The following is a 14190-nucleotide window of genomic DNA, read 5'->3' on the forward strand; positions in this document are numbered from 1 at the left end:
CGAGGTACCACTGTACAATGTGGTCAGTAATGAAAATTAAGGCAGCCTCTTCTCAGTCACTGCAGTGCAAATGCCCCTTCTGCATCTACAATGGAGCAGTTCAGGTGACGAAGCAGCTCTAGTAATGAGGTAATTTCCACAATTCCAAAAGGCAGGAGAAGAGAGTAATATTTGTAAAGGTTGGGGAAGCTCATTTGTTCTGCTTGCCTTCTGCTCAGCAGTAGCAAAGGCCCAATATTTCCCAGCTACCATAAGCTCCATCTCTCACCTTTGGCCCTGTTCACCTGGTGTGGCGTGATTATTTGCATTAGGATTCTCTCCTTCTTCGTGGGCAGTATTTGCCCACAAAATTCCTTTTAGAAGTGTGAGTATGTCAGGGAAAAGAGATGATGTGCAAAATCAATCATTCTTCTGCTTTTTATCCAAACACTTGTGATTGAAAGCAGCTTTGCCCTATACATAAATTCTACAGAGAATCACATACTTGCAGAGCAATGTATATAGACTCGTTCCACCCAAGATTTAAGTAAACAAAAAGTCAATATCTCTAAAATAAATTTTAATATACCCTGATCATGCACCCAGATCAATGGGTGCATCAGTTTCCATTGTGTTTGGCTGACCACCAGAGCTATGCTTAATCAAAGAAACCCTGATGCCTTGCTTCTGTTTATCTACTATTTATAATACAGTGGTACCTCAGGTTAAGTACTTAATTCGTTCCAGAGGTCCGTACTTAACCTGAAACTGTTCTTAACCTGAAGCTCCACTTTAGCTAATGGGGCCTCCTGCTGCAGCCATGCCGCCGGAGCCCGATTTCTGTTCTTAACCTGAAGCACTATTTCTGGGTTAGCAGAGTCTGTAACCTGAAGCATATGTAACCTGAAGCGTATGGAACCTGAAGTGTATGTAACCTGAGGTACCACTGTACTTATGTGCCACTTTTTGACACAGCGTTGTCAAAGAGGTTGACACAGCACAAAGATGGCTTGCAAAAATAGACTCCCTCACCTTTCACCTGATATCTGCTCAGGTCTTAATGGGCTTAGCAATGGGGCAGAGAGCAGCCGCTCCTTGAAAGCACCGGTCCCCCTCACTGTGTCATTTATTTAAATATATATTTAAATAAATGACACACACACACGTATGCTTACAGTACTGCTGGGCATACTGAAAGTACAGTGGTGGTGAGACCACAGCCATCCACCATCATGATTTACTCAGAGCCTCAAATTTGCAAATGTCATGGACTTGTGTCCTGAGTCTTGTAGGAGCCTAGCAACACCCTGACACACAACAGCTAGCTCAAATCTTGATATTTAAATAGGGCTAGGAGATGTTTCAAAGCAATGACAAACCTAGACAGCATCTTAAAAAGCAGAGACATCACCTTGCCAACAAAGCTCCGTGTAGTTAAAGCTATGGTTTTCCCAGTAGTGATGTATGGAAGTGAGAGCTGGACCATAAAGAAGGCAGATCGCCGAAGAATGGATGCTTTTGAATTATGGTGCTGGAGGAGACTCTTGAGAGTCCCATGGACTACAAGAAGATCAAACCTATCAATTCCTAAGGAAATCAGCCCTGAGTGCTCACTGGAAGGACAGATCCTGAAGCTGAGGCTCCAATACTTTGCCCACCTCATGAGAAGAGAAGACTCCCTGGAAAAGACCCTGATGTTGGGAAAGATGGAGGGCACAAGGAGAAGGGGACGACAGAGGACAAGATGGTTGGACAGTGTTCTCGAAGCTACCAGCATGAGTTTGACCAAACTGTGGGAGGCAGTGGAAGACATGAGTGCCTGGCGTGCTCTAGTCCATGGGGTCACAAAGAGTCGGACACGACTAAACGACTAAACAACAACAACAGGAGATGTTTTCTCTATGCTTCTGAACTTAGTTTGGAATCAAAGCAGGGCCCCCCAAAAAACAAGGGAGTGGTTCCCACATACATGGCGGACTTCCTAGGTATACAGAAGTGCAAAGGTTTGTGGATGAAAAGGAAAGGGAAATATTAACCACCACCACCACAAAAAGCCAAACAAAGACCTCTGATCTTCCAGACCAATCAGAAGAACCAGAAGTTGAGCAGACTACAGTGGTACCTCAGTTTATGTACTTAATCCGTTCCAGAAGTCCGTTCTTAAACCAAAACCGTTCTTAAACTGAGGTGCGCTTTCCCTAATGAGGCCTCCCAGTGCCAATGCCCTTTCACCATTCGGCTTCCGTTCTTAGACCAAGGTAAAGTTCGCAAACCAGGACACTACTTCTGATTTTGCGGAGTTCGTAAACAGTGCTGTTCTTAAACCGAAGTACCACTGTATATGAGTCTATCACAGGGGAGGGGAATTAGATGTTGCTGGTGGGCAGTTCCTGATCTCCCCACCTCCCATCCCCACGAGATAAGTTTGACAGGAGGCCAAGACTGCCTTTCAGTCAATCACCCAATGACACAATGCCTGGAAGGAGAGAATGTGGGCAGGAGGAGAGGACTGGAGGGAGGGGAAGTGGAGAAAGCAGAGGAAGGATGAAGCAGTCAAACAGCTCTCCGATCAGCTCTAATGATCAGTTCAGACCTCTGACTGGAGTGATTTATCTCTCTACCAAAGTCCCACTGGAGAGGGAGGAGATCTGCGGGGGAAAGAATGGCTCCGCCCATGTTTGGCTCTGGCTCCTCCCGTTATCCACATGCAGCCCTAACATATGCCTGAGTGACTATGGCCCTCAGTCAAATAAATGTTCTCCACCCCTTGATTTATATGAATGTGCACATCATCTCTGTCTGCACATATTCACCAGTCAACTTACACCGACTCATCTCTCTCTCCCACAAGTGTGTGTGTAGATAGATAGGAGCATGTGGTGAAACGAAATACTTATTATTGCTTTCTATCTAGAAACCATTGATCTTTGGCTGTGGCACTTGAAAACACGCTTGAAAAGAAAATAAGCACTTTTTTTTTTACACGTAAGATAGAATAAATGCTTCTATTGAGTCTCTGTGCCCTAGAGTACTTCTGACACCCTGTGTTTTACAATTCTTCTGTTTGCAGCTGGGATTTGCCTTCGAAAGTGGAAGAGTAATTAATGGTATCAAATAAATCCAAACAGGGATGGGTGGTGATTACTTAAAGTTGGGGGAGATCAAGAACATCTGGCTTACCAGTAATGAGGTTGGCATGTTAAATAGAAGAAATACAATAAAAGATAATATTGGTTGTCTTGGATTAGATGCATCAAGCCATCTGGGAGCCAGTTCATAGTCTTGTAGGGAGTGAATGTGGAGACTCTTTGGAATGTTAGCATTGTCTGAGAAGTGCCTTTAACGTGTCCTAGGGGTTTTTTAAAAAAAAAAATCACTGGATATCTTGCAGAGGTTTTTTTTATCTTGCAGAGGAAGGGACGTGGGTGGCGCTGTGGGTTAAACCACAGAGCCTAGAACTTGCCGATCAGAAGGTCAGCGGTTCTAATCCCCGCGACGGGGTGAGCTCCCGTTGTTAGATCCCTGCTCCTGCCCACCTAGCAGTTCGAAAGCACATCAAAGTACAAGTAGATAAATAGGTACCGCTCTGGCGGGAAGGTAAACGGCATTTCCGTGTGCTGCTCTGGTTCGCCAGAAGCGGCTTAGTCATGCTGGCCACATGACCCGGAAGCTGTACGCCGGCTCCCTCGGCCAATAAAGTGAGATGAGCGCTGCAACCCCAGAGTCGGTCACGACTGGACCTAATGGTCAGGGGTCCCTTTACCTTTTTTATCTTGCAGAGGACCCAAGGACTGAAGGGTTATTGACTACAAAAAAAATGCAGCGTTTACACGCTGTCTGGGGGTTGTTGCAAGACAACACAATAATGGGCCTTGCTTCACAGCCAAGCTTCCTTGCATCTTTCTCTTGCCATACTTAGCTACCGGTACATTTCCCGCTGCCATTCACTTTTGATTTTACTTCGTTTTGAAAGCTAGCACTTTGGATGCAGCATTTATCAGCATCTCAAGCTCATAAGTGCTTTGGGGTGATATGAAGACAGCACAGGCTGTGTTCTTAGGTAGATGAATTGTTCTGCATTTATTGCAGCTTTTTTGTTATTCCTTTGGTTTTGCCATATTTACAACCTACCGAAGGCATAGAAGATAACTGAGCTAAGCTAGTCCCCAGTTCCAGAGCCTCATCTGAACTGCATTTCTGCTGTAATACCGGACTGGTTGGCTTCCATAGTCACGGTTCTTCGTCCAACTAGCCTTTGGGCATCCTTCCCTTGTTCATGAGCTTCAAGTATACAGTGGTACCTCGGATTACATATGCTTCAGGCTACATATGCTTCAGGTTACAGACTCCACTAACCCAGAAATAGTACCTCGGGTTAAGAACTTTGCTTCAGGATGAGAACAGAAATCGTACTCTGGTGGTGCGGCAGCAGCGGGAAGTCCCACCACCAGAAGTGGTGCTTCTGGTTAAGAACAGTTTCAGGTTAAGAACGGACCTCCAGAATGAATTAAGTACTTAACCCGAGGTACCACTGTACACAGATTGGCTTTTGTTGCTCTAACAACAGTCTGTGTTCACAAATGGGTCAAATTCTGTCTGCTTGTTGCCATTCTATTACAGAATATATGTAGCAAGCAAACATGAGCTGCATGTACTGCATGTAACTATTTGGATAACAACAATGTTTCTAGGATATAATATAGGATAGCTGCTGTTTTACAGTGACCGTTGCAGACCAGCTATATGTCATACAAAAGCTTCATTCACAGTGCTAACACCTGATTTCTGGTGGCACCATACCATAATCCTGTGCTGATATAGTGATCTTACTTGGAGCACAACACAGCAGGCACACTGTGCTGGTTCAATAATAGTTCAATCCTTATTTTCCTGGACATTTGTGTATCTCCCCACCTTCCTTCCACAAACCTCCACTCATGTGCACAAAAGAGCAAATTTTTCTTAAAGAATATCACATTTTGTAATCTTGACAACAGAGAAGGGTTTTGTGCCTTCATCTTGTGCCTCCAAATCGGGCTCCCCTCAGTGCACTGAGGAAGGACTCAGGCATTGCAGAGTAAGTTCAGCACAGCCAGGGAGAACTTCTCCCCAGACTTCTCATAGCAACTAAGGGCTCATCCACCCTGGAGTTTAATGTGGATTTATCTCTTTTAATGGTGTCAACATGACGTCCTCATCCAAGTGGCAGCCTACAAACACACACACACACACACCCTGCAGATAATCCAATAGCGGAAGAAAATAAAAAATAAAACCACAAATTAGCGGACTGTAGATGTACTGAACTGTATTGTGCTGATAGACTTCTTTACATGTGTGTTACCAACCTGCCCAAAGGAGAGGATGCAGCCTGCCCCTTTCCATCAGTTCTTGCTGTTTTGGCACTTGTATTTTTAAAACAGCAGAACTGCTCTTGCACAAGACAGCTATGTTTTAAGAGAAAATAAAACTTGCCCTTGCAGGTACAGGAGGTGTGAAAGGAAAAGGGAAGTACAGTGGTACCTCGGGTTAAGTAGTTAATTCGTTCCAGAGGTCCGTACTTAACCTGAAACTGTTCTTAACCTGAAGCACCACTTTAGCTAATGGGGCCTCCTGCTGCCGCCGCGCCGCCAGAGCACGATTTCTGTTCTCATCCTGAAGCTAAGTTATTAACCTGAAGCACTATTTATGGGTTAGCGGAGTCTGTAACCTGAAGCGTATGTAACCTGAAGTGTATGTAACCCGAGGTACCACTGTAGCAGCTTTTCAGGCAAGCAGTTCCGAAGGCTTGCCTGACTGGGAGTAGCAACCTTCCTTCCTTCCTTCCTTCCTTCCTTCCTTCCTTCCTTCCTTCCTTCCTTCCTTCCTTTTTGTTTTCTACTGCTCTTTCATGCAAAACCTGTGTTTCAAAAACAAATAAAGGCAAGGAAAGGTGCATGCTGTACGCATGCCTACAACTAACCTCAGGTTTCTTGAACTTGTGGTGGACAGAGAGGTACTAATTGAGGGAGGGGACCACAACACACAACACAAATGGATCCCATCAAGGCCACCCACAAGTGTGGAGGGAAATAAGTTTCAAAGGCTTAAAGCTGAAGCAGTCATTGGTAGATTGAGGCACACAAACTTGCATATGGAAACATCCATCTGTGTACCCATGAAGATGTCAACAGAGGGACAAGGCACTACAACTCTCGTCAGTCCTAATGCTTTTACCTTTCTTACCTCTTTTTCCTTTAGGAAAATAAGCTACCTTCTTTGTCTAAATGAACTGGTTTGCCAACTGCACTGGCTATTTGCAACAGATCTCCCCTCTCTTGCTCTATGCTGACATTTAAGAAGAAGAGTGGCCATAGTAAAATAATAGAAAACAACAACTTTCCAAAACAGTTTTTAGCTCATTACTCTCAATGGCGCTTTGTGCATACTTGAAAAGCGTTCTTAAAAATAACTGCTGTCCCAACCAGCCGTGGCCGCACTGTGAGAGTTTACAGCTGAGTCACAGCAGTTACCAGAAACAGCTATTTCCATCTCTGGTATGTGAAGCCAGCTGGCAAGACTTAGGCAAAGCCGGGCTGAAAATGTTCTTTGACATTGTTCCACACTCCTTCTTGGTTTAGAACTTCTCACAATGCCCTATTCTAAATCCCAAATGCTCTGGGAGGAGTGCTGATTTACACAAGATTGCCCAGTGTTAAAAAGTATGAGTCATGGAACAAAATATGTCCCTCTCTCCCAAGACACAAGAATGTAAAATTATAAATGTATAATTATCACCCTTTGCCTATTATTTTCGAAGCACTAATTTCCCCACCTTCCAATACAGTTTAATAGTAAAACATTATATGCATTTTTTCAAGCTTTACCCAAATCTATTGAGGACTAGATTGAGGACATTGCTTCATATATAAAGTACAATTTTAAAGAATATTTATAATCCCTTCTCTCTTTTCTCTAGAGACTTTTTGTGTTCACCAAAAACTAATCTTTCTTTTTGCTCAGGACTCAGGATATGGTACACAACAGATTACTATTACTTCATTTCACAGAACAGTGCTAGAATTCAGAAAATTTAGGGATTCAGGGCTGCAATTTAACTGCCTAGGACTAAGAGAAGCATAGCTGTGGTTTAAACTTCTGCATAGCCTTGGTTTTTGTGTGTCTCTCCATTTTTCTCATCAAGGCTGAATTTGTGTAATTAGACAAAAGATACTCAGGAGAAGCGCAACTTTCTAAAGGTTAAAGAAGGTCTAGCAAATACGATTTTTAAGAGAAAATTCACATGAAAATGCCAAGACAATTAATTACTATGGTGGCACTTGCTTTAAGGACTTGACAGCACAGCTTTAAAATAGTCGGAAATATATTGCCAAAGCTTCCTGGAAAAGCGACGTCAAAGAGAAGTTTCTAATGAAACTGGTGTAAATACAGAAAATGAGTTTGATCTATTTCTATGTCTTTTCTCTTTCTAGGTGTTTATGGGCAGCTGCAGACATTCTGTTCCCCACATTATGCCGACAATCAGAGAAATTTGCAACATGGCGGAACTTGTAATATGGTCCCGCCTTTTGAAGACTGTCTTGTACCCACATCTGTGGGTCAGGCAGGTTTTGATGTTTTCCACAGAGCATTTTCAGCGCATTCTGGCATTACAGGTAAACCCCTACTGTGGTCGTGTTAGTTAAAGGTGCACTCTGTGGTAAATCTTTCTAGAGCTCTTAGTTTCATGAGTTCTTTTCTGGAAAGGGTATTCTATGTTTCCAAAGTGTGTACTGATCCCCAACACCCATTTGAATCTCATTTTGTAATGCTGTACACCATAATCCCCCTACATCAACACTCCTCCCTAGTCTAGACCTTATCGGAGGCATTTTGGACCTTTATTAAGAATACCTGGGGTCAATTCAAACATTATCACACCTTGTAGGATATCAATCTGGTTCCACATGTCAGTAATGAATTGCAACTTGCACGTAAGATACTGAGAAATGAACAGCCAGTTGTGACAATTTTGTAGTCTTCCTTCTTAAATAATTTGTTGCATAGGAATTTGGTAACCTGTGAAGTGGTTCTCAGTAAATTTGTAACCTTGCCAGCTTTAAACTGGATTGCACAGCTAGCTGTAAACATTTGTTTCTTTTAAAACAAATCTCTGAGAATTCCCATCTGCTCTTTCACCATGTAACAGATTTTCATCTGTGAAGAAAATCGGCCGTTTCTGTCCCTTAATCCAGTCTAGACTGGGCCTCTAACAGGCCAAAGACAGAAATGGATAGAAAAAAAGAACGCAGTTCTTCCGTTGCAGCCTTTTAACACTGAGCACCTGTGTCTTAGGACTGGTTCATAGGTCTGTATAGAAAACTTGGCTACTGGGCCTTTGGTGACTTGCCAAAAATGTGAACAGGCAGGTGCTGTTTGAAATGTAGTTCATAAATGTTATTAATAAATAAGTAATAATAAATAAAATACTCCTTCATGCATAATAATGTTTAACATCTGTGTAGCCCTTTAAAGTCTTCAAAGCGCTTCCTGTTCATCATCCAGTGGTGAACCTCAAAGTTGTGTTGTGAGGAAAGCCAGCAGGATAATTCCCCATCTTGCAATGAGAGGGCTGGGGCTGAGGAAGTGGGGCTTGCTTGAAGGCGATCCCGGGAGTTCAGGCCTCCCCATGGACTCTCCGATTGGCCACTACACCAGGCCAGCTCTCCATTGCGTAACATATTGGCCACACCCGCTGTAAGGATATCAGGGGGTTACTCGAGAGCAATCAGGCAAATGCCTCCCTGGTCTGCTGTAAAGCCTCATTATTGGTGCCAAAAACCCTTCACCATGCACAGTGGCGTAGCATGGGGGGTGCAGGGGGGGCCGTCCGCACCAGGCGCAACATCGGGGGGGGCGCGCTCGCACTCGCAGCTCTCTGCCCCTGCTAAAATCCACGGGTTAGGGGGCGCAAATTACTTGCCTTGCCCCGGGTGCTGACAACCCACGCTATGCCACTGACCATGCAGAGCGCCACTATTCCGTGGCTCGCTCATTCACTGGCAGAATCTGTGAGTGGGCGGTCCTTAAACCTTCCCCAGCAGAGTAGTTTCTTGACACCCAATCTGCGCCTCCCCTCCCGGCGCGGAAGCCTACTGCGCAGGGAGGGCGTGGGTAACGGAGGACCTCTCTCCTCCCCGCTTTGCCCAGGCAAGGTGTCCTGGCACTGCCTCGCCTCCTCCGAGCCCTGAAGCTCCTCTCCACTGGAGGCGTCGTTACTCTCCTCCACTGAGGATGAGCTGCTTCCCACGATCTTGGGGGGCTCTCTGTAATCCATCCGGCTTTTCCCCTCTCGCCCCTGAGCCGATGGCAGTTCCCTGACACCCACAAATAAGCCACACCTTTAAATTTCAAGGGGGGAAAGGAAAAAAGACAAAACCCAAATATAAGCCGCTCCCTTAAAATTGGGTTACAGGCTGAAAATTGCTGTGGTTGGTGGAATTGTAAGTCCAAGGCCATTTAAGCCTTTGATCTTGCAAGCCCCTAAAAGTGACCATACAAGTCTCTCAAATCGCTATTCAGTCGCTACAATTCCGCAGGCACTCACACCCGTCAATGGCAAATGAACAGTCTTGACCTCACAAATCAGCAAGGAAACATTTTTTTGATCCATTTTACCATATATGAAATGGCTGCGTGGGAGCCGGTTGAAGTTCAATCCTTCTAGATACTAGAATCAGCAAGGGATACCCACATGACCTGAAGGTGCTGCTGTGCAATGCCAGGTCAATGATTCATAAGACCACTGCCATCCATGACTTGATCATGGATGGAGGACTTGACCTGGCATGTGTAACAGAGACTTGGTTGGATGAAGCAGATGGGCCTGTCCTTGCCGCTGCTTGTCCACCAGGTTTCTCTTACGCACAGCAACCCAGGTCATGTGGGCGGGGAGGGGGGGTTGCAGTGATTTTTAGGAAGTCATTAGTTTGCACCAGGCGTCCTATTGGGAAGACCCAGTTTTCCGAGTGCATGTTCTGGAAGTTGGGCAATAGGGGCAGTACAGGATTCCTTTTGGTGTACCGACCTCCCCGCTGCACCAAGGATTCCCTGCCTGAGCTGCTTCAGGTCGTGGCGGATGTTCTCCTGGAGACACCTAGCTTGGTCGTCCTAGGGGATTTTAACATCCATGCCGACACGACCTTACAAGGGGCCGCTCGGGACTTCGTGGAAAGCATGGCCTCCATGGGGCTGTCCCTGAATAAGTCTGGCCCAACCCATAGCCGTGGACATGCCTTGGACCTGGTGTTTACCTCTATGGATGTTGGTGATCTGACACTAAGTAAAAGTGAAACGAAAGAAGTGCCATGGTCAGATCACTTCCTGGTGCAACTGGACTTCTCTGCGACCCATCCCCTCTGCAGGGAGGTGGGACCAATTCGGATGGTCCGCCCCCGCCACTTAATGGATCCAAATGGTTTCCAGAGAGTGGTAGGGGATGCTTTATCCCATGTTGATGGCCTTTCAGCTGATTCCCTGGTGGCCCGCTGGAATGTGGAGCTAACCAGGGCTATTGACTGTTTGGCTCCGAAGCGCCCTCTCCGATTGCATGGAGCCCGGACAGCCCCGTGGTTTTCCACGGATCTGAGGGCAATAAAACAATCGTTGAGACGGCTAGAGCGCCGGTGGCGGATAACTCATTCCGAATCTGACCGGACACAGGTTAGAGCTCAACGTCGAGCCTACCAAGTGGCGATAGCGACGGCGAAGAAGAATTTCTTCGCCGCCTCTATTGCATCTGCAGAAAACAGCAGCAGGAGACTTTTTCAGGTGGTTCACAATTTAGCGGAACCACCTGCAACATCAGGGCCCAGTACGGGCCACATGTTCTCCTGCAATGATTTTGCAAAGTTTTTTGCAGATAAAATCGCTCAGATTCGGGAAGAAGTAGACTCCACCGTGGGAGCAGGGCCGGGGCGGGAGAGTGCTAGAGTTCTGTCTAGTCAAGTTGAGTGGGATCAATTCCAATCTGTTACCTCCGAGGATGTGGACAGGCTGCTTGGACGAGTGAAACCAACCACCTGTCTCCTGGATCCTTGCCCATCCTGGCTTATAAAAGCTAGCCGGGAAGGACTGGGCGATGGGCTTCGTGGGGTGGTGAATGCTTCCCTCCGTGAGGGAGCCTTCCCAGACCCGCTGAAAGAGGCGGTTATTAAACCGCTTCTTAAAAAACCATCTTTAGATGCGGCCACGATGGCCAACTATCGCCCAGTCTCAAATCTTCCATTCTTGGGCAAGGTGATTGAGCGAGCGGTTGCCGAACAACTCCAGGCACGCCTGGAAGAAGCGGACCATTTGGATCCCTTCCAGTCGGGATTCAGGCCTCATCATGGGACTGAAACTGCCTTGGTCGCACTGGTTGATGATCTCCGGCGGGCTAGGGACAAAGGTGAGAGCTGTTTCCTAGTTCTGCTGGATCTCTCAGCGGCGTTTGATACCATCGACCATAACATCCTTCTGGACCGTCTTCAGGGGTTGGGAGCTGGAGGCACTGTCATACAGTGGTTCCGCTCCTTCCTCCTGGGCCGTGTTCAGAAAGTGGTGGTGGGGGATGAGTGTTCAGACCCCTGGGCTCTCACTTGTGGGGTGCCTCAGGGTTCTGTCCTCTCCCCCATGCTTTTCAACATTTACATGCAGCCGCTGGGAGAGATCATCAGGAGGTTTGGGCTGGGTGTTCATCAGTATGCGGATGATACCCAGCTCTACCTCTCTTTCAAATCAGAACCAGTGAGGGCGGTGAAGGTCCTGTGTGAGTGTCTGGAAGCAGTTGGAGGATGGATGGCGGCTAACAGATTGAGGTTGAATCCTGACAAGACAGAAGTACTGTTTTTGGGGGACAGGAGGCGGGCAGGTGTGGAGGATTCCCTGGTCCTGAATGGGGTAACTGTGCCCCTGAAGGACCAGGTGCGCAGCCTGGGAGTCATTTTGGACTCACAGCTGTCCATGGAGGCACAGGTCAAATCTGTGTCCAGGGCAGCTGTTTACCAGCTCCATCTGGTACGTAGGCTGAGACCCTATCTGCCTGCGGACTGTCTCGCCAGAGTGGTGCATGCTCTGGTTATCTCCCGCTTGGACTACTGCAATGCACTCTACGTGGGGCTACCTTTGAAGGTGACTCGGAAACTACAACTAATCCAGAATGCGGCAGCTAGACTGGTGACTGGGGGCGGCCGCCGAGACCATATAACACCGGTCTTGAAAGACCTACATTGGCTCCCAGTACGTTTCCGAGCACAATTCAAAGTGTTGGTGCTGACCTTTAAAGCCCTAAACGGCCTCGGTCCAGTATACCTGAAGGAGCGTCTCCACCCCCATTATTCTGCCCGGACGCTGAGGTCCAGCGCCGAGGGCCTTCTGGCGGTTCCCTCATTGCGAGAAGCAATGCTACAGGGAACCAGGCAGAGGGCCTTCTCGGTAGTGGCGCCCGCCCTGTGGAACGCCCTTCCAGCAGATGTCAAAGCGATAAACAACTACCTGACATTCAGAAGACATCTTAAGGCAGCCCTGTTCAGGGAAGTTTTTAACGTGTGATATTTTATTGTATTTTTGGTTTTTATGGAAGCCGCCCAGAGTGGCTGGGGAGGCCCAGCCAGATGGGCGGGGTATAAATAATAAATTATTATTATTATTATTATTATTATTCGAAGACAGAGGTCTTCTGGCTGGGTTGGGGCGACATGGGGTTGGGGGGGGGCCAAATCTCATCTCTTGCAGGGGGCTCAATTAGTGCCAGCGCCTTCTGTCAAGAGCTCCCTTTCCATGGAGGCACAGGTTGCAGCCACAGCGAAGGTGGCATTTTTCCATCTCCGCCATATTAAGCAGTTGGTCCCTTACCTTTCTCGCCCTGATCTGGCCACAGTGATCCATGCAACGGTCACCTCCAGGCCCCATTATTGTAACTCGCTCTACGCGGGGCTGCTCTTGAAGCTGACCCAGAAACGCCAGCAGGTGCAGAATGCCGCAGCGAGACTCCTTACGGGGTCCTTTCTGCAGGATCACATTCACCCAGTGCTATACCAGCTGCACTGGCTCCTGGTGGAGTATGGAGCCAGGTTCAAGGTGGTGGTTTTGACCTTTAAAGCCCTATGCGGCCTAGGACCCACGTACCTACAGGACCGCCTCTCCTGGTATGCCCCGCAGAGGACCTTAAGGTCCACAAATGACAACACCTTGGAGGTCCCAAGTCTCAAGGTGGTTAGATTGGTCTCAAATAGGGCCAGGGCCTTTTCAGTACTGGCCCCAACTTGGTGGAATGCTCTGTCACAAGAGACTAGGGCCCTGCGGGACTTGACATTTTTCCACAGGGCCAGCAAGACAGAGCTGTTCCACCTGGCCTTTGGTTTGGACTCAGCCTGACCCTTATGTCTTCCCATGGCTGTCAACGTTTCCCTTTTTTAAAGGGAAATTCCCTTATTCCGAATAAGATTCCTCACAAGAAAAGGGAAAGGTTGACAGCTATGATGTCTTCCCTCCCCTTATGATTTTGATCTATGGGCTACTTTTAAAATGAGGCTGCATTTTAAATTGCATTTTAACCTGTATTTTAAATTGGGTTTTTTTCTCCCCCCTCCTTATGTTTCTATTGTAATTTTACTGGTGTTAGCCACCCTGAGCCTGACTCTGGCCAAGGAGGGTGGGGTATAAATAAAATTTATTATTATTATTATTAATTGTAAAAGCCCATTTTTGTAAGGTCACGAATTTAAGCCACACTTCAACTTTTCACGGTCGGAATTTGGAAAAAGGGTGTGGCTTATATTCGGGCCAATATGGTATATAAGTTCTTTGTGCTACAGTCCACAATATTACCCCGAATCATTTACAAACCTAGCCTGTGCTTTTTAGCTAGATATTTGATAATAGTAAGATTCACCAATGTTCATAAGGAAATGTCAGGAAATTATGGCATTTACTAATAAATCTCAAAGCTAATTGAGCAGATAAGCAGCAGGTGCAGTGAATACTGAGAGCCTGAAGACTGTTTTGTGTGTAGAAAAGAAGATTTGCGGGGGAGAGGAGGCTGGCGGGAAAGGGAAAGGGCGCTTAACCCTTGCCCTGCCAACCACTCTCTGCTGCAGATTGCCTCCCAAACAGCTTTATCTTCTGCAGTGCTCCATATATGTTTTCCTCTCTGAAAATACACAAGAGGAATCCTGTGTTTGCATGCAACAT

General features: G+C 46.7%; 1 protein-coding gene across 5 annotated transcripts in view; it reads left to right on the forward strand.

The window, feature by feature from the left end:
• Positions 1-14190, forward strand: part of GLIS3 (GLIS family zinc finger 3) — a 187927-nt gene that overhangs the window by 169419 nt on the left and 4318 nt on the right. For all 5 annotated transcript variants that reach the window (XM_083593057.1, XM_083593058.1, XM_083593056.1 and 2 more), the window contains one exon: positions 7452-7634. In XM_083593057.1, coding sequence (XP_083449183.1) covers positions 7452-7634 — 183 coding nt within the window. The remainder of the gene's footprint in view (positions 1-7451; positions 7635-14190) is intronic.

Source organism: Podarcis filfolensis, assembly GCF_964270895.1.
Source record: "Podarcis filfolensis genome assembly, chromosome: 17".
NCBI classification, from domain to species: domain Eukaryota; kingdom Metazoa; phylum Chordata; class Lepidosauria; order Squamata; family Lacertidae; genus Podarcis; species Podarcis filfolensis.